Raw genomic sequence first — 21788 nt, forward strand, 5'->3', positions numbered from 1 at the left:
TTTTACCGCTTGTCCCTTTTGGGGTGTCGGGGGGTGCTGGAGCCTATCTCAGCTGCATTCAGGTGGTAGGCGGCGTACACCCTGGACAAGTCGCCACCTCATCGCAGGGCCAACACAGATAAACAGACAACATTCACACTCACATTTAGACACTAGGGCCGATTTAGAGTAGTTCTACGGCAAAATCTGTCCTCATATTCTAAACTAACAGCATGACGTGACCAGGAAAACGTTTGGGGTAAAATATTATATGAAGCACCCTGTCATTCAATAATTTACAATTTAATGTGAGTTCATGCTAAATGCCCCTTCACTGATCGCAAGTTCATAGTTTAGGGTGAGGCGGGCTGATCTCTGTGAACAGAACCTGACTGACACGACAACTGTGATATACCGACATTTCAAATCAGATGATCTTTACAGTAATAATGGACTTCATTGGGTTCCGTTGTTGGAGTTGTAACGGGCTGTGCATGACCAAAGGTCATATATCGAGACAGGATGATCTACCCTCCGCATGATCTCTACATTAATTACATTTTGCAGTCAGTCATATCTTTTTGTCACTTAAAATAGGACATGACCTTGGTGTCCTCGATGGTAGTTACGGCCATGGTGATAATTACATTCTAACCGATTCTCACAAAATATTTGGTATTAAAATGATAAGAAAAAAAACCTACCTGCTGACCTATGACATATAAGCAACTTATTTTTTTTAAAACATTGAAAAAGTTGCAATGTTTTAAGACATGGAATACACTAGTGACTTTATGAATTTTCAATCAATGTTTTAAGTGTTCCTTGTAACCTTAAAAAAGCAGCGGATTGCACCACAGATTGGAAAACAAATACCGTTGTTTTACTCATTGTATATTAGACTAAAAAAAGACACTATCGTAAGAGCACATACACTCAAGAGTTCATTGTCATTTTAAATAATGCCATCCATCTTCTTCCGCTTATCCGAGGTCGGGTCGCGGGGGCAGCAGCCTAAGCAGGGAAGCCCGGACTTCCCTTTCCCCAGCCACTTTGTCCAGCTCCTCCCGGGGGATACCGAGGTGATCGCAGGCCAGTTGGAAGACATAGTCTCCCCAACGTGTCCCCTGTGGCCTCCTACTGGCAGGACGTGCCCTGGACACCTCATCTGGCTCTTCTCCATGTGAAGGATCAGCGGCTTTACTTTGAGCTCGCCCTGAATGACAGACCTTCTCACTATCTCTAAGGGAGAGCCCTGCCATCCAACGGAGGAACCTCATTTCAGCCGCCTGTACCCGAGATCTTGTCCTTTTGGTCATAACCAAAAGGCCATAGGTGAGGATAGGAATGAAGATCGACCGGTTAATTGAGAGCTTTGCCTTCCGGCTCATCTCCTTCACCTTTTAATTAATTATAGTAGTAATTATAATTACAGAAACAAACATCACCAAAAGCAACGTGCTGCAGAAATTCTCCATATTTATTTATTTTTAATCGATTTTTGAAAATGACTCGATTTGGAATCGGAATAGATAAATGTTGCGATTCGGAGGTGAATCAATTTTTTTTTAGCACCCTTAATTTTGATCTTACCGTGCCCAATAAGGTAATGTTGTTATTTTCTTGTTTATTATTTGCAGGTCAAATGTAGTCATCCATTTAAGTCAGTGCTGTTTGTACAAAATGCCACCAGAGGGTGGTACCATGGCAGTTTTTATAGGCTCTGTGAAAGGAGTTTCTAATACTTCCTAAAAATTGCATGGTCAAATTTGTCCCGCTACCTGCACAGAAAATGTCCTAAAACGGCTGTTACTATACATGTGGCAAGGGCTTCTAATACTCCATCTGAAGGTGGAAAATTGCCTGGTTGACTTTGCCCACCCCACTCATGACTTGCTGGTGCCTTTTATACAGAACATCAATTGATTGAACAAAGTTAGGCACACTTGTACAATCAATTTATCAGTGGTGTGCCGTCAGGGCCAGCAAGGTCTTCTCTGCTGGCCTAACATAACCAGAAATCATGATCATAATTAAGAGATAAAAGTAATTTTTAATGAACTTTCCATAAATATCTAAACGTATTCATATACTCTTCATGTCATATTATGCTGTTGTTTTTAGGTCAGAGTTTTTATCCAATCAGAATTCAGCTAGCTTATGTTGCCATGCTGTACGAAATCTGCCCGGGGCCTTCAGAATCAACAATGCGGGGGTCTGTGCACTGTAAGTGAACGGACACATACAGTTCATAGATAGTTGTGATAGCCAATCAGATCACGAGTTGAACGTGACATTTACCGTATTTTTCGGAGTATAAGTCGCACCGTCCGAAAATGCATAATAAAGAAGAAAAAACATATATAAGTCATACTGGAGTATAAGTCGCATTTTTGGGGGAAATTTATTTGATAAAACCCAACACTCAAAATAGACATTTGAAAGGCAATTTAAAATACAGAATAGCGAACAACAGGCTGAATAAGTGTACGTTATATGAGGCATAAATAACCAACTGAGAACGTGCCTGGTATGTTAACGTAACATATTATGGTAAGAGTCATTCAAATAACTATAACATATAGAACATGCTATACGTTTACCAAACATTCTGTCACTCCTAATCGCTAAATCCCATGAAATCTTATACGTCTAGTCTCTTACGTGAATGAGCTAAATAATATTATTTGATATTTTACGGTAATGGGTTAATAATTTCACACATAAGTCGCTCCTGAGTATAAGTCGCACCCCCGGCCAAACTATGAAAAAAACTGCGACTTATAGTCCGAAAAATACGGTACACGTCCTGTGATTGGATACTCACTTGAGAATCACAAGTGAGTATGTAATCATAAGTTGTGAGTTGCGAGAGAAGGAAGTGCTATCCAAATCAACAGAGCCGCACCAGAACCACACTTGGCTCGCAGATAAACCTGGGGCCGTACTTATCAAGCTTCTTAGAATTAGTCCTAAGAAGTCTGCTAAGAGTTGACTTAAGAGTAAATAAATACTTCGCTGAAAGCTGCACTTAAAAGTTAGTTATCAAGCGTCTTACTCACACTTTCAGCGAAGTGTAGGACTGAATCTTAAGTGTCACACTCAGAGCTGAATTACGACATTACTATGTGCCTTAAACGGAATTTTAGGTGACGTCATTTCTGTGTCCATAGAAATGACCAATCACGGAAGGGAATCCGTTGTCTAAGAATAAAGAAATATCTTGGAAATATTTAAGTGGACAATGGGAGTGTATATTTTGACAATAAACTACAAAATAATACAAAACAAACTAGTCCCCGCCGGCACTCACGCTACCGCTCCCTCTCTTCTATCGCCCACACACTCACTGACGTCACTCACCTCACGGCCACACACATACGCTACTGTCATAACATTTTCTTTCCAATTCATTAATTAGGCAACTAATTTGAAACTGGTGTGGGTGGCTCTATATATACTAGCCCACTGCAGACACATGCAGAAATCAACAAGGAATCGAAAAGTATTAAATCTGTGACAATATCCGCTCTGTCTAAACGATACCGTTTGATCAGCTGCTCGTCATCAAAAAAAAACAAAACATTGTTCCGTTCCCTGAACGTTCGCGCACGTCTCTCTCGCCTCAGTGCCATCCCCCTGCTGGCAACTCCTAACCACTTAAGACACCTCTGAAGGTCTCTTAAATATCGTGGAGAGTAGGAGTGATTCTTAGACTTAAGAACGTTGATAAAAAGCTTTTATTCTTAAGTTTGAGAGTAGGACTAAATTTCGCAAATTCTCAGGACTTAAGTGTAAAATGGCACTCTAAGAAGCTTGATAAGTACGGCCCCTGATATGTACTCGCTTTTTTAAACCCACGATGGCCGAAGAAGAGCGAAACGTTGAAGTCACCTGACCTTTGAGCTAGCTAACCTGTGCCAGCCGGTGAAACGGTTTGTCCGCCACTTCCAATCGAATCAACCCCTGGCTTCCGGCTTCCGATGGGTGCTGCAAGTTGCGAGTTCAAATATTTTTATTTCAAATATTTTCTCACGTTTAATATGTTTCTACAATTATTTTCATTTTGACAGTAACCACGTAAAGATATGTTTTAATTGCCGATGCGGGTTTTTGATTTTTAAATGCGTTGGAAAATAGTTGATTCAATGCCCAGTTGTGCGCAAGTGTGTTTCTGTATAGTATTTCTGCAACCGTGCTCATGTGGCAACATAAATTATGGTATTATGAGAGGTATTTCTTAAAGTCTGACTTTCTTTACATGTGTGGTTTCCACAAGCGTCTGTACATGTAGAAGAATGAGAAACACGGGCATGTCTGGATTACTCGCCTCCATTTTTCCAGTGGTTAGCTCCGGTTGTTATGAAGCTGGCTGTGGCGTGTTCTTTCTGACGTCACTTCCTGTATTTCTGACTTCACTTCCTCTCCGAACTCAGTTTGTAAACGATCAATGAGTCCATACAAAGTTAAGAGCCGGAGATTCAAGAAATACACGGCGCACTTACCAGTGTAAAAAATTATCCGAGGAGGGTTGCCTTAAACGATGGTTTAGTGTGGCTGACACGCATACTTGCCAACCTTGACACCTCCGAATTCGAGAGATGGGGGCGGGGGGAGGGGCGGGGTTGAGGTACAAGCAGCATATCCCTTCCCCTTCGAGCTTTTCTGGATGCAAGGGATTCTGGGTATTTGTTCTGTTGTGTTTATGTTGTGTTACGGTGCGGATGTTCTCCCGAAATGTGTTTGTCATTCTTGTTTGGTGTGGGTTCACAGTGTGGCGCATATTTGTAACAGTGTTAAAGTTGTTTATACGGACACCGTCAGTGGGACATGTATGGCTGTTGACCAAGTATGCCTTGCGTTATCAATAAATCAGTTAAAAGATCACGCAACGTGTCAGCATTACTTGACATCTTCGAGTAAAGACCTTTGTTAAACCCTTCCAACACTACATTATTATGTGAATGGGCCGATACGCTGTTTATATGGAGGGAAAAGCGGACGCCGGGACAGCATGCGGCTGTTAAGGGGTGAAGGTTTCAGGTGAGAGAGGACGTTTAAGACAGTGTCTATAAAGCACGCTCCCAATATTGTTGTCCGGGTGGAAATCGGGAGTTATTCGGGACAATGGTTGCCCCGGGAGATTTTCGGGAGGGGCACTGAAATTTGGGAGTCTCCCGGGAAAATCGGGAGCGTTGGCAAGTACGCTGACACGATGCTTGGGCAAAATAATTATTCGTTCAAGGGGTTATAGTGTAGACATGGCCTAAGCAGGACATCAATGAAGGCCTAGGTGTGAAATACATGGCCCGCCACTGCAATTTATCATATAAATTCTGTCTCTGTCCTGAGTGACACTGTCAGAGCACAATATATAGAAGAGGCCTCTTAACATTTTGCATATTAAGGTAGACAAAATATTCCAAAGTCCACTCAGACTTGACGAGGCAGTGCATACTAGGTGTACCTATTGTTGTGCCCTGTGATTATGCATACAGTGCTGCAATCTATAGGTCATGTGACATACACATGGATCCTTTGGACAGCCAATGAAAACCACTGACTCCCAATGACTCCCTCCAATAGGAGCCCTCCTTCTCTGGCACAGTCAACTATTTTTAAATGCACGTCTTCTCACCTGTCTCCTTTCATCGCTTCATCGTTAGATGTCGTCCGACCTAATGCATTTGCTGTAGTAGACGTAAGCTAATGTGCTGTTTGATGCAATAAACATATATATATATATACAGCAATAAATGGCAGTAGTGCATGTGAATGATGAACATGGCTGCATCCTGGCTCTCAACAAGCTCCCCTGCTATTCCACAGCATCTCCATCTTTGATCCTCCATCCCTCATCTTCTCGTGACTCATCAGCCCCTCCCCCTCTCCCTTCGTGCGTTATAGTACTCACCCTCCTCCCATCTCCTGTTTCCCCCTTGTCGCTTCTTCTTCCTCCTCATTCCCTCACATCCTCTCGTTTCCTCCGCCGGGCTCCAGACAGACCGCAGGTAAGAAGTCCTCATTCATTTCTTCTCGCTCCTCCATCTTCTCCGCATCATTGCTCGGAGGATGATTCAGCTCTCGACAGGAGATTCCTGCAGGAATGTGCTTGTGTGTTACTGCGGGACTCATATGTGAAATAATAAGGTGTGCATTTAGTGTAAAAGAAGAAAATGCCACCATGTTGTTGTTTATTTTACAGGATGTCCATAGTGAACATTGTTGCCAGGGAGATTCTGGACTCCAGGGGTAACCCAACAGTGGAAGTAGATCTTCATACCAATAAAGGTTAACAAAAAAAAAAAATGTTATGTGTTTGTGCAGCCATGTTTGTACATCTTTCTTCTAAACACTGCATAGACCAGAATAAAAAAAACACGTTTTAAATATGTATATATGCAAACCAACAGGTGGAGTCAAACGACTTTACTCTAAAGCAGGGGTGTCAAACGTACGGCCCGCGGGCTGTATCTGGCCCGCGAACAGATTTAATCCGGCCCGCGAGAGGAGTTAAGTATAACATGAGCTGCAATTTTTTTAATGGAAGAAACTGCTGTTCGAAATGTGTCCACTGAGTGTGGCAATAGAAATTAAAGTGTTACCCACATCACACATGACACTGTTTAGAGACAACGCGTCAGATGACTTTAAGCGCCCTCTGGATTGGCTGCCGTTACTCTAATCAGCGCAGGTGCAAGCATTCAGCTGATCCCGTTGTGACTGGCAGCAGACACAATACCTTCTTCCGTTGTAAATTATCCACTCGACGGATAAAATAACAAAACGGTAAGACGCAAAGATTAAAGTCAACATGACCATCATCGTTGTAGTTAGAGTTCCGTGCAGCACTCCCAATTGGTTGACGGTTTTTAGATTTGTTGATTGTTCTATTTATTTTATGCTTAAATCTACTATGTCAGTGTTTTTCAACCTTTTTTGAGACAAGGCACATTTTTTGCGTTGAAGAAATCCGTAGGCACACCACCAGCAGAAATCATTAAAAAAACGAAACGCAATTGACAGTAAAGAGTCGTTGTCGCAATTGTTGGATATGGCGTGGCGAAGTTGGTAGAGTGGCCGTGCCAGCAATTGGAGGGTTGCTGGTTACTGGGGTTCAATCCCCACCTTCTACCATCCTAGTCACGTCCGTTGTGTCCTTGGGCAAGACACTTCACCCTTGCTCCTGATGGCTGCTGGTTAGCGCCTTGCATGGCAGCTCCCGCCATCAGTGTGTGAATGTGTGTGTGAATGTGGAAATACTGTCAAAGCGCTTTGAGTACCTTGAAGGTAGAAAAGCGCTATACAAGTATAACCCATTTATCATTTATTTATCATATGACTTCAAAGCATGACCAAGCATGCATCAATATAGCTCTTGTCTCAAAGTAGGTGTACTGTCACATCACGCCGTGACTTATTTTGATTTTTTTGCTGTTTTCCTGCATGTACTGTTTTAGTTCTTGTCTCGCGCTCCTATTTTGGTGGCTTTTTCTCTTTTTTTCGGTATTTTCCTGAAGCAGTTTCATGTCTTCCTTTGAGCAATATTTCCTTCGTCTACTTTGTTTTAGCAATCAAGAATATTTCAGTTGTTTTTATCCTTCATTGTGGAGACATTATTGATTGTCATTTCGTGTTCAGATGTACATTGTGGATGCCGTCTTTGCTTCACAGTAAGTCTTTGCTGTCGTCCAGCATTCTGTTTTTGTTTACTTTGTCAGTTTTAGTTTCATTCTGCATAGCCTTCTCTAAGCTTCAATGCCTTTTCTTAGGGGCACTCACCTTTTGTTTATTTTTGGTTTAAGCATTAGATACCTTTTTACCTGCACACTGCCTCCCGCTGTTCCTGACATCTACAAAGCAATTAGCTACCTGCTGCCACCTACTGATATGGAAGAGTATTACACGGTTACTCTGCCGAGCTCTAGACAGCACAGACACTCAACAACAACACATCATTTGCAGACTATAATTACTGGTTTGCAAAAAATATTTTTAACCCAAATAGGTGAAATTAGATAATCTCCCACGGCACACCAGACTGTATCTCAAGGCACACTAGTGTGCCGTGGCACAGTGGTTGAAAAACACTGTACTATGTTATCATTGATTAAGAGTGTAGTTATGTTACCTATGGTGTCATTTTTTAATATATCATAATATTGTAACTATGATAAATGAATGTGTTGTGGCAGTTGTGGATGTCACCAATTCGGCCGTTAGGGGAAACAGTCTTTTTCAAACATGTTTTTAATGGTCAACTGCCAACATTAGACTGCTAAAAAGGAAGTGCTTGAAGTTTAATTGCTTTGTAAATATAATGAGGAAAAGACTAAGTTCATTGTGTTCTTCATGGTGTTTTTGAAACTGCACAATTTTTTTCCTCAGAATTTTCAACTAACTTGAAGTGTTTTGCCAAAAGGATTATTTGAAATGTGTACATTTTAAGAATGTGCTTGTTCCATTTTTGGCCAAAGTAAAACAAAGAAAACGTACTGAAGTCGTCTTTATTCTGAAGTTATTTTGCCATGATTTTATCAGTCCGGCCCACGTGGCAATAGATTTTTCTCCATGCGCCCCTTGAACTAAAATGAGTTTGACACCCCTGCTTTAAAGCGAATCAGAGCTTTTCTTCTTGTCACACACACACTAGCAACCTACACAGAACAGCCATGACACAGAATAAAAACAACAACACAGGAGTACTGATGCTAATTTTAAGATAAAAGAGCAGTCATCAAACATTGTTAACCAGTTCCAAAAATGGCTTGTCTTATATTTAGGTCAGTAATGCAAAATTGAGTCCCTGAAGATGAAGATTCTTAACCTAAAATGAATGTTAAATCTCCATATTTTAAGAGTCCCACATAAAACACATCATAATCATGGTTAATTAGAAATGCATCGAAGTGGTGCCTATAATCAAAAACCGTTCCCCTGTCCCAATGCCTTTGGAGCTAACTCACCATTTTTGTTTTCCGATCCAGGTTTGTTTCGGGCAGCAGTGCCGAGCGGAGCCTCTACCGGCATCTATGAGGCTCTGGAACTGCGAGATGGAGACAAGACTCGTTACAAGGGCAAAGGTCAGCAAGAGCTGCCACTCTCCTAATTAACCATTTGTTATTGTTTTGATTCTCAATATGCTACTTCATATTGGAAATGGTAACAGCGGAGGATACATGTGCATGTAGGAGCCAGTCTGTCCCATAACAAGATGATTGAGAAAAATAAAAAAACGTATTGACTACAATGGTGGGCTCGTGTAAAGCCCTTTGGGTAATATGGAGATATCCGCTGATGTCCCCAATTGGAAAAACGTCACAAAAGGGACACATTTCAAACGGCTCATTTGGAGAAAGTATGAAGGAAGGCAAGATTGTTTTGTAAATATCTCCGCTATGCCTCCATGTAAGAGAAGTTGGTTTTATATAATAGGTTCCCTTTAGCTCTTTTTAGGTCCAAAAATGATAATGCCTCAAAATTAGTGTTGCAACCTAGAAAAGCCTGCAATAACCCAATAACCCAAATATTCTACTTCCCACCTAATGTTTAAAAAAAAATTTTGAATTTTTTAAAAATTGTATTCCAATAGTTACAGTATTTATTAAAATAAAACATTTAGAATACCCAAAAAAAGTTGCAACTTATACAAGAATAATTCATCATATTACGAGAAAAATTTATGATTTTTAATAAGAATTAATTATATTTTTCAGGTATATTTTACAAGATTATTGTACAATTACAAAAAATAGTATGAGAAAAAAGTCAAATAATAACAAAAAGCTATTTGTTTTGTACAGGAATAATACATTATGAGAAAAAATATATAATTTTGTGTGAATAAAGTTCTAATAATATGACAAAAACGACTGAATACAGAAAAAAAAAGCATGAAAAATCAGAGTAAGTCATAACATTCTAAAAAATGTAATGAACTTATGAGAATTAATTATGATTTTTTAAATTCAAAGACAGAGTGGTAAATGTATTCCAATAATGTTGTAGTACTACAAAAAATATTATTCGAAAAAAGTCCAAATGTATACCAAAAAATGTAAAACATTTTTTCGAGAATAAAAAAGTTATAATTGTATAAGATTAAATATAAAAAGACAACAATTACAGAATAAAGGTTAAACAAAAAAAGTATTTCACATATATTTGTAATTTTTATTAAAATGTTCAAAAGTAAAAATTTTACGAGAGTAAAGTTGTAATACATATTAAACGGGGGAGAAAAGTCAAGATACTGCCAAAAATAAAACATTACACCTTTTATTGTAGGTTCTTATGAAAATTAAGTAAAACTATATGTGAAGATTTGATGTGGTCGGAGAGAAAATTATTGTATATATTGCATTTTTATTACACTTGTATAAGAGAGATCATTTTGGGACATATAGGTTAAAAAGCTTAACTTAATCTTTAAGGGGCTTTAACAAGTAAGAGCCAAAAAACTCTCTAGAGTTACAATAATCAAGTGAGACGCGGTATAAAAGATTCATCAAAAAATTGTCACTTTGGTCAAATAATATGTTGTTAATGTATGCTTGCTTAGGTGTAACCAAGGCGGTTGGTCACATTAATGACAGCATCGCACCTGCCCTCATCCAATCAGTGAGTAGGACTCCACACTCATGTTTATATTCACCTGGAGGTCAGCATGATTCTAGTGACATGTTGTGCTTCTCAGGGCGTCAGCGTGCTGGAGCAGGAAAAGCTGGACAACTTGATGATCGAAATGGACGGCACTGAAAACAAATGTACGTTCACTTTTTATAATTTTTTTTTAATCAATGGCTGCTGAGACCGTCTCTGGGCTTTCTCCAGCTAAGTATGGGGCCAACGCCATACTTGGAGTGTCACTGGCCGTATGCAAAGCAGGAGCAGCGGAGAAAGGTGTGCCCCTCTACCGTCACATTGCGGACCTGGCGGGAAACAGAGACCTTGTCCTTCCGGTTCCTGTGAGTACACCATTTGGTCTTAACAAAACACTGCTGCGTTTAAATAGTGATAATAATAATGATGATTTATTTAATCACAAATATACATCATATTACAATAAATATTGACTATTTAATTATAGTATTACAATATCATTTAAAAGGTGTATTTTTATTGCATGTTTTGATTGTGAATTTTTAATTAAATGCATTATTTATTAGTATATGTATTTATATATTATCAGTAATAAAATATTTATTGTTAACAATAGTTACTGTTGTTGTGGTTTTAAGTTATTGCCATTAACCACATTACTTCTGTAAATATAGCAAAAATGAAAAATATCAAATGAAAACAATAAAATGGAATGATACTAATGCATAATGATTATGGAATATCATACCCCATTCATATTATAGTATTGAACAAAATGTAAAAAAAATACCATTTGGATAATTGGGTAAAAATAATGTGGTACAATCCAATAAAAGCATAGGATTAGAAGTCTTTAAAAAAAAATTATGTATTTTTTTGTAAAAGTTTTTTTCAAATGTAAATTCAATTGTATGTGATTTAATTAAATGGTTTAATTTATTTTAATAAAAAATGACTTAAAATAGAATTATAGAATATTAATAACAAAATTAAAATAGGATTTTAGTTTAATACTTTAAAAGAAAGAAGTCAACTCAAACTTAACTTAATGAAACCAAACCAACCCATACAAAGTCCCGTACCGTACTGTACTGTATACTGTACCAGACAGGATGACCAGGTCAAATAAATGTGTCCTACCCTTCACTTAGGCTTTTAACGTGATCAACGGGGGCTCCCATGCTGGAAACAGACTGGCCATGCAAGAGTTCATGGTACTTCCTGTTGGGGCGGAGTCATTCCGTGAGGCCTTGCGTGTAGGGGCGGAGCTCTACCAGACTCTGAGGTGTGTCATCAAGGAGAAGTACGGCCAGGATGCTACAAATGTAGGGGACGAGGGAGGATTCGCTCCGAACATTCAGGAGAACAGTGAAGGTAAGAATGCAAAAAAAAAAAATAATTCAAAAAGAAATCTTGTGACATTACTTCCTGCTTGTGTGACCTCACAGCTCTGGAGCTGATCAAGACGGCCATAGAGAATGCGGGCTACACAGACAAAGTGGTGATTGGGATGGATGTGGCTGCCTCGGAGTTCTTCATTGAGGGGAAGTATGACCTTGACTTCAAGTCTGCGCCTAACGCCGCACGCAACATCAGCGGCGATGAGCTGGCCAGCATCTACCAAGGCTTTATCAACAACTACCCAGGTGTGTGTGTGTGTGTGTGTGTGTGTGTGTGTGTGTGTGTGTGTGTGTGTGTGTGTGTGTGTGTGGATGGCTTCTTCTGGTGCTCCCTAATCATGTCCTCTGTCACCTCTTAGACAAAAAGGAAGCGTGTTGCCTCTTCAGCTCTGACAATTAAACCACTTAAAGAGCTTTTAATTACAGTGCTTATTTGGCAGGCGAGGGTGTGTGCCTAGATAATAGCGCGCCACTTCTGTGTGCAACATGATTGCACTGCAGTGTAAGCGAGTGTTCCAGACCTCTTCCATCTTCCCTTCAGTTGTGTCCATTGAAGACCCCTTTGACCAAGATGACTGGCCTGCTTGGACTCAGTTTACATCCTCAGTGGGCATCCAGGTAACAAATTAAAATATTGTAAAAAAAAAACAAAAAAACAGAATTATTAGTCTTTAAGTGCTGGTTGCATCGTGCAGGTGGTTGGGGATGATCTAACGGTCACCAACCCACGTCGGATACAACGAGCCGTGGAGGAAAAGGCCTGCAACTGTCTTCTCCTTAAAGTCAACCAGATTGGTTCCATCACAGAGGCCATTAAGGCGTGAGTACATTTTGTATTTTGGCGTCATTTGCTCGTTTCAGACTATTTGTATGTGGTGTCATTCTTCTTTTTTTTCTGCCTGTCAGGTGTAAGCTGGCTCAGGAGAACGGCTGGGGAGTGATGGTGAGCCACCGCTCAGGTGAGACAGAGGACACCTTTATAGCCGACCTGGTGGTGGGACTCTGCACTGGACAGGTAAGAGACACTTATGACACTATACCAGGCCTGGGCAATTATTTTGACTCGGAGGGCCAAATTTAGAGAAAAAAATGTGTCTGGGAGTCGGTATATATGATTTTTAGGAACACTAATACAAAACCTCACAATAATGTCTGATTGAAAGCTAAAAACGTTATAACAGACCGCCTTAAAGAACAGAATGGAATTTTACATTTTTTTAACTGAATGAGACACCCAGAATGTACATGAAAATAAAGAATGTGGGATTTACAATATTAACTATGACCGATAAAACACTGAATATTGACAACATATGAATGTCACACTCTCTCCATCGACATATTTTACAATCAAGCAACCGCAACAAAAATGCAACAAACACAGCGTAATATGAACGCGAAGGATAAAAAAACAAAACACCTACAATCTGATATATCTGATATATCACTAAGCTATAGAACTTTGTTGTAAAAATCTCCTTCCGCGTCTGTCCCTGACACCCGAATTTCAGGTTGGCTGCTCTGGAAACACTCCGTGGAAAAGCTCCCCACCCACACTGCTTGGTGCCTCGTCTAAGCTGCTGTGACTTAGATTGTTACCGTAGTAACTAGTATATCACGCAAAAGTGCAGATTCCAACCATTGAAATACTTTGTATAGTTCAAGACTTACGGTCATTTGAAAACATCACTGCACATTATAATTACAGCTACAGTTTCCAGCTTAAAGATCTAAAAACAATTATTTGGGAATGTCCGGCGGGCCGGATTGAAAACCTCAACAGGCTGCATGCGGCCCCCGGGCCTTAATTTGCCCAGGTCTGCACTATACGATATTACACTTTTTTCATTCGTTTTTGTGAAATTATTACTTTTATTTTATATAATTCCAATATTTACTTCTTCTCGTAATATTATCATGAAATTTGTTTTATTTTTGGCAGTATCTTGACTTTTCTCCCCCGTGTTATATGTATTACAACTTTACTCTCATAAAATGTTAACATTTTAATAAAAATGACAAATGTATCCGAAGTTAAATGCTTTTTTTTTTTTTTAGCTTTATTCTGTAGTTGTCTTTTTATCTTTAATCTTACACAATTATAACTTTTTTATTCTCGTTAAAAAAAAATTACTTTTTGGTATACATTTGGACTTTTTTCTAATATTTTTCTTGTAAAACTACAACTTTATTGGAACACATTTACAACTCTGTCATGTAATTTTACAAGAATTTAAAAAATCACAATTAATTTTCATAAGTTCATTACTTTTTTTAGAATGTTATGATTTACTCAGATTTGTATGCATTTTTTTTGCTGAATTCTGTCAATTTTGTCATATTATTAGAACTTTATTCACATAAAATTATATATTTTTTCTCATAATGTATTATTGCTGTACAAAAAAAAAGCTCTTGGATATTATTGACTTTTTTCTCATAATATTTTTTGTAATTGTACAATAATCTTGTAAAATATACACAAAAAATATAATTAATACTCATTAAAAATAATTTATTTTTCTCGTAATATGATGACTTATTCTTGTATAAGTTGAAACTTTCTTTGGGTATTCTAAATGTTTACTTTTAATAAATATTGTAACTATTGTAATACAATTCGAATTTTTCTGTTGTTATATTATAACTTTATCTTCATAAAATCGCAACATTTCATCATCAAAACAGTATAATTAATTCTCATAAAATCATTACTTTTTTCTCATAGTATAACGACTTATTCTTGTGAAAAGTTGTAACTTTCTTGCTGTATTCTGACTTTTTTGATAATACATTACTTTAACTTTAGTCGCCATAAAATTATGACATTTTCTTATTTAAAAAAACATGATTCTCATAAAATCATTACTTTTTACTTGTAATATTACAACATATGCTAATAAAATTGTGACCTCTTCTCATTAAAACATTACCATTTGTTATAATAATTATAAAGAATATAATAAAACAATATTTTTTTGTAATATTTCAGCTTATTCTTGTGAACAATACTGCAGTTGCAGTTTTGTGACTTTTTTCTTATATTATTATTTAACTTTACATTGGAATAAGATTAAAACTTTTTCATATAATATGGTATTACGACTTTATTCTCAAAAAATGCCATTTATATTCTGAACAGTCCAGTTGCGATCGATTGAATGCCCTGAGAATACCAGCTATATCATGTTTTGATATTGGATATTTTTTCTTCTTTCTCAGATTAAAACTGGAGCTCCTTGTCGCTCGGAACGTTTGGCTAAATACAATCAGCTCATGAGGTGTGTATCTTTATGTACCAGTCTAAAATGCTAAGCACTAATGTATATAATATATATATATATATATATATATATATATATATATATATATATATATATATATATATATATATATATATATATATATATATATATATATATATATATATATATGTATATGTATATATCATGTATGTATATGTATATATCATGTATGTATATATATATATGTATATGTATGTATATATATATATATATATGTATATATATATATATATATATATATATATATATATATATATATATATATATATATATATATATATATATATACACACTTCTTTATCTTCATTCTTTTTACCTTTCATCATCAATTTGTCAGGATTGAGGAAGAGTTGGGTGACCAGGCTCGCTTTGCTGGACACAACTTCCGTAACCCCAGTGCACTTTGAACTCCAGTAGTGACAATAAAAGGGGAATATATGTAACAGCAATCATTGTGTAAAATGCAAAACAAATATTGTGTTGCTACAGGCTTTACTGACTTGTTGTTGTTAGTGTCTCCCTGCACTGATCTCCCATCTCTACTTTTTGTCAACTGTGGATGTCTTCTACTCTTGATTGTGCTTTACCAACTTCTCAGACTTTCCTGTACTGTGAACACCAAGCATCTTTAAACATTATTGTGTGTGTCATTGTGGCAAATAAATATATAAACTCATCTGTCTCCATTTTTATTAGCCCAGACAAGTCAACAATATTCGGTAACAATTAAGGGTACTGGGTAATTGCTCTACCACCAAGTGGAAAAGTTAGTAAATTACACAACTCGCTACCATTGACAAAACATATACAGTAAAGTGGTCAGAATGTAAATTACATGGGGAAAAAGTATTCTGATGAAATGGTGCTTTTTTGTTATATTATTTATATATATTTGTCTTAAATTAGTACAATATCAAGTTAAAATTAATATTTATTCCTGTGTCATAGTTATTTTCCACTTGTAATATTAATATGTATTCGAGCTAAATTTCATCAAATAAATTATGGATTTTTTTTTTTTACAAGTTAAATTAAAGTAAGTAAAATTAAGGCTTTTGTTCTCTTTAAAATATATGGGGTTTTTTTATATCATGACTTTACTGGCAACAAATAAACAGTTGTTCTTGTATAATTGTGATTTAAAAGAATCAGAACTACCGGTATATCTTTATTCTTATAGAATTACACTTTCAATAAAAGTACGGTACACTTGTAATAAAACAAATCTGCAATTGTAAAATTTGACTTTTTTCCTTATACTGTTACACCTTTTAAATGTCTTATTACTTAAACTTCATTATTTTAATTGCATCTTTAATTATCAGACTTTATTGTATTTTTTATTTGGTCTTTGTACTCAATCAAGAAAATGAACATTATTATTTCTTGATGAAAGCAGGATTTTTTGACAAAAGTACAGGAAAATAATGTAAGACTTAGACTTCCTTTTATTGTCATTCAAATTTGAACTTTACAGTACAAATAAGAACAACATTTTGTTGCATTAGCTCGTTGTAGTGCAGGATAAAAGAGCAATAATGTGCTGATATAAATAAATAGATTACTGTTCAGATAAACATATTGAACTTTTTCATATGCATCCACGTTTATGGATGTATGTCATATTGTCTTTATATTCCAGCGACCTAATCTGTTTTTTTTTTTGGGGGGGGGAATTGAGGTAAATGACTTTGCATAATGATAACTTTAGTCTTGCAACATTAATTTACTAATTTTCCCTACAAAATTTGACATTTATTCTGATGAAATATTGCCTTTTTTCTTATGTTACCAACGCATTCCTTTTTAAATTTGGATTTTATTTTTGTGAGTGTTTTTTCCTCACTTGTAACATTAGAAATGTATTCTGGCAAAATGATGGCAAATGTGTGCTTGGTATTTTTATGTATTTTATGTATTTTTATCTATTTATCTATATTTTTATGTGTTATTGTGAATTTGCACTAAATTAGTTTTGCTTACAATTTCGTTGTACAATGTACAATGACAATAAAGATATATTCTATTCTATTCTATACTAAATGTATTGTGAAACTATGCTTTAAAAAAATATTTTTACGAATTTCTTTAAATGAAAACTTTTTTCTTTTTATATCATGACCTTACTCTTGCAAAAGTACCATTTTGGTATTGTAAAATTCTATCTTTATTGTTATTGAATTATGTGTTTAATAAAATTACCCTCGTGAGTAATTACCTGCTTTAATTCATATTCTGCTACTTCGATTAATCTTTAAACGAGTGTAACCAATACAAATGGATCAAATTCGTACTGCATGGAGTGCCTGGAACCTTAAATACACGGACCTAGAAGTGGTCAACTTTGACATCCAACTTATAACCGGAGTTGGCGAGAAAGAAACGAAACGATGCTCGTTTGCACCAACTTTTTTTTTAACCCTTCACAAGGATTATGATTAATTTTTCATCCAAACAGGAAAATATGAAAATTCCATCAGTCGGAATCCCGGTGAGAGCAGACATTATACAGTAAGTGTTGTTTTTTTTATTATGTTCATAGATCGTATTTCTTGTTAAGCCCTTAGCAATACTGCTCATAGTGTTTCACTAAAGCTGCATCTGTTTAGCACACAGCTTGTAAAACTTGTAGCTCATTCTCTTTAAATATAAGCTCAAATGTAAGGTTCTGGATCATAATTTGATACACCTAAAATGATCAAAATACGTAAATATTACATATTATTATGAATGCGCCTGTTAGTACATGACATACATACTTACAGCGTCTATATAGCAAACGTTGATGGAGGTGTTTAGATTTTTTTTTAGAGTGCTGTATATGGCGGAATAGAGCGACTCCCATTGACTAAATTGTTAGCTGACTTTTGCTTTACGTTTATTTACAATTCAGAATGCATGAAAAAAGAAACAGGTGTTCTGGTCTTACATAGGGATTGTGAGTGATAGGCAAAATTCCAAAGAAGAGTTCCTCTATACTATTTTCCCTAAAATAAGCAATTGAGGCTAAAAAAAGTGCTTTAGTCCATTAATCGAACAAACTAATCCGACAGATTACTCTATTACTAAATTATCGATAGCTGCAGCCCTACTTGATAATATGGCATTTTAAAGTAAACACATTTCTTTTTTTAAGCATGCAAGTACCTGGCTTTTGAACTCTCCTTTGAAGAATTGAATGTGAATGAGTCTGCGGTAGTGATCCCGACCTTTTTCCTGTGTTTCATTGTCAACGTTATTGTTATTAGAATGTGTTGTGTATGTCAACCTGCCTGGGGACTGCAGACGGAAATTAGCCTGTGGTTTAGCCAAATCTGACATGTGACTGAAAATATGACTTTAAAAATATGACTTTATTTCATTTTGGTCTTATCACGTGACCGTAAAATGAACATTATTATTTTTGTATTTTATTGATTTTTTCTTGATTGTCACACATTTTCACACAATACAGTAAATATAGTTCGGGGGTCAGCAATCCAAGGCTCTCAAGCCACATGCGGCTCTTTAGTGCCGCCTTAGTAGCTCCCTGGAGCATTTTTGAAAAAGGATCGAAAATGGAAAAAGAATTGGGGAAAATATAGATTTTTTTTTAGTATGTTTTTTGTTTGAGGACAAACATGACACAAACCTTCCTAATTGTTAGAAAGCCCACTGTTTAATATGTTTGTGTGTATGCTTCACTGATGAGAGTATTTGGTGAACATAATTTTGTCCTACAAATTTCGGCGGTTCTTGAACTCACCATAGTGTGGACTGTGACGCAACAGTTTATTTACATGTAAAATCTTCCACTCCTTTGTCTCATTTTGTCCACCAAAAGTTTCATGCTGTGCGTGAATGCACAAAGGCGCGCTTTGTTGATGTTACTGACTTGTTGGAGTGCTAATCAGGCATATTTGGTCAGTGCATGACTGCAAGCTAATCGATGCTAACATGCTATTTAGGCTAGCTGTATGTACATATTGCATTATTATGCCTCATTTGTAGGTATATTTGAGCCCATTTAATATCCTTTACTACTTTTATTCTCTTTGTATATCATTTAGTTTTGCATGTCTGCACGGTGGTACAGGGGTTAGTGCGTGTGCCTCACAATACAAAGGTCCTGGGTTCAATCCTGTTCTCCCCGTGACTGCGTGGGTTCCCTCCGGGTACCCCGGCTTCCTCCCACCACCAAAGACATGCACCTGGGGATAGGTTGATTGGCATCACTAAATTGGCCCTAGTGTGTGAATGTTGTCTGCCTGTCTGTGTTGGCACTGCGATGAGGTGGCGACTTGTCTAGGGTGTACCCCGCCTTCTGCCCGAATGCAGCTGAGATAGGCTCCAGAACCCCCCGCCACACCGAAAGGGACAAGCGGTAGAAAATGGAGGGATGGATGTCTCATGACACATCATCTGTATGTAATATTGGCTGCATTTCAGATAGTTGTTTGTGTTTGCCATGTTGTTCCAGACCACAGCAAACATTACTTAGCTTGCCAAAGATTGTAATAAATCTATTAAAAGAAGACAACCTGCCATTTCCTTTAACTTGGACACACACATCTATACCTTTGGCCATTAAAAGCCAGTCATTTCCAGGAGTTGTCTCACCTTCTGAGTAGCCTCTGATTTACTAATGGTTTCTAATGTTGTAAAAATGTGTAGAATAAATAACATTTTAACATTTCTGTGTCAACAAAGATTTGCTTTAACCTGCGACACATTTTGATAGTAGGCTATCCATCCATCCATCCATTTTCTACCGCTTGTCCTTTTCGGGGTCGCGGGGCGTCGTTGGAGCCTATCTCAGCTGCATTCGGGCGGAAGGCGGGCTACACCCTGGACAAGTCGCTACCTCATCACAGGGCCAACACAGACAGACAGACAACATTCACACTCACATTCACACACTAAAAGAGGAGAAATATAATCTTAGACAAAAATGTAATTTAAAACATTTGTATGAACGAACAACACTTAAGACCTTCAGTATATCAGTATGTGGAGTTAATTAGGGGTTCGGCAGAGGTCAAGACACACCCGACTCATCGTGTAAACAAAAACTTCTCCCTATCGGCGTATTACAGATACGGCAACAGCAGAAGTCAGACTGATTTGCAGGTGTGTAGTTTGTTGGGAGTTGATGCACTGTGTTGGTTTTGTTCTTTGAACAAGGTGATGTTCATGCACGGTTCATTTTGTGCACCAGTAAAAAAACATGGTAACACTTTAGTATGGGGAACATATTCACCATTAATTAGTTGCTTATTAACATGCAAATTAGTAACATATTGGCTCTTAACTAGTCATTATTAAGTACTTATTAATGCCTTATTCGGCATAGCCTTATTATAACCCTAACCCTCTAACCCTAACCCTATAACTCTAAATTAAGTCTTTGTTACTTAGAATATGTTCCCTTAGTGTCCAAAAAACTCTAAATTAAGTCTTTGTTACTTAGAATATGTTCCCCATACTAAAGTACTATTTATAATGTATATCAACGAAATATGTGAAGTATCAACACTGCTGAAATTCATCCTCTTTGCTGACGATACAACCATTACATGTGCAGGTGACAACATGAAGCAACTTCTGGCCTCTGTAGCTGAGGAGATGATAAAGTTAAAAACTTGGTTTAATACCAACAAATTGTCTCTGAATTTAAAGAAGACCAAAATCATGCTCTTTAGCAATCGCAAAAGTAATATACCCATCAGGATTGTTGTTGATGATACACCAATAGAATATGTTCAACAAAATTCATTCTTAGGAGTGGTAATAGATGAAAATATATCATGGAAGCCTCATATAAGTTACCTGAGGACAAAAGTTGCTAAATGTGTCATTTATTGAACACCAATGCTCTGCTGTTATTGTATCATTCATTTATTATGTCGTATTTAAACTATTGTGTTGAAGTCTGGGGAAATTGTTATAAATCCCATCTATAGCCTTTAGTCACTCTGCAGAAAAAGGCCATTAGGATTGTGTCTAATGTTCACTACAGACATCATTCAAATCCACTATTCATGGAGTTAAAGCAACTTAAACTGCACGATGTGATCAATTTTAAAACTGCTCAAATTATGTTTAGGGCATCCCGAAACTCTCTACCATCCAATATACAGAACCTATTCCAGGATAGAGATGCTCACCATAGTTACAGTCTAAGAGGAAACAACAAATTATATTTACCTAAATTTAGAACAACTTTAAAATCAATGTGCATTTCAGTGCGTGGAGTCACTCTGTGGAACAACTTAGGGGACGAGTTAAAAACATGTTCTAACATGATTCGAATTAAAAGACTGTTTAAAAAGAAGTACTGAAGAAGTACGAGGAGGAAAGAGAGTGATGCCCTCAGCACAGAGCGATGAGAGAGAGGTGTATGGTCAGGGAGTGTGTGCGTGTGTGTGTGTGTGTGTGTGTGTGTGTGTGTGTGTGTGTGTGTGTGTGTGTGTGTGTGTGTGTGTGTGTGTGTGTGTGTGTGTGTGTGTGTGTGTGTGTGTGT

The 21788-nt window shown here is 37.0% G+C and overlaps 1 protein-coding gene across 1 annotated transcript; it reads left to right on the plus strand.

The window, feature by feature from the left end:
* Nucleotides 1-5858: 5858 nt before the first annotated feature.
* LOC133660373 (gamma-enolase-like) lies at nt 5859-15956 on the plus strand. Its single transcript, XM_062063820.1, has 13 exons — nt 5859-5990; nt 6185-6270; nt 8967-9062; nt 10541-10599; nt 10676-10745; nt 10813-10946; nt 11733-11955; nt 12030-12227; nt 12523-12599; nt 12677-12801; nt 12888-12996; nt 15204-15262; nt 15624-15956. Exons 2-13 carry the CDS (start codon nt 6186-6188, stop codon nt 15691-15693), a joined length of 1305 nt encoding a protein of 434 aa, XP_061919804.1. The 5' UTR covers nt 5859-5990; nt 6185; the 3' UTR covers nt 15694-15956.
* The last annotated feature ends 5832 nt before the right edge of the window (nt 15957-21788 follow it).

The sequence above is a fragment of the Entelurus aequoreus genome, linkage group LG11 (genome assembly GCF_033978785.1).
Source record: "Entelurus aequoreus isolate RoL-2023_Sb linkage group LG11, RoL_Eaeq_v1.1, whole genome shotgun sequence".
NCBI classification, from domain to species: Eukaryota; Metazoa; Chordata; class Actinopteri; order Syngnathiformes; family Syngnathidae; genus Entelurus; species Entelurus aequoreus.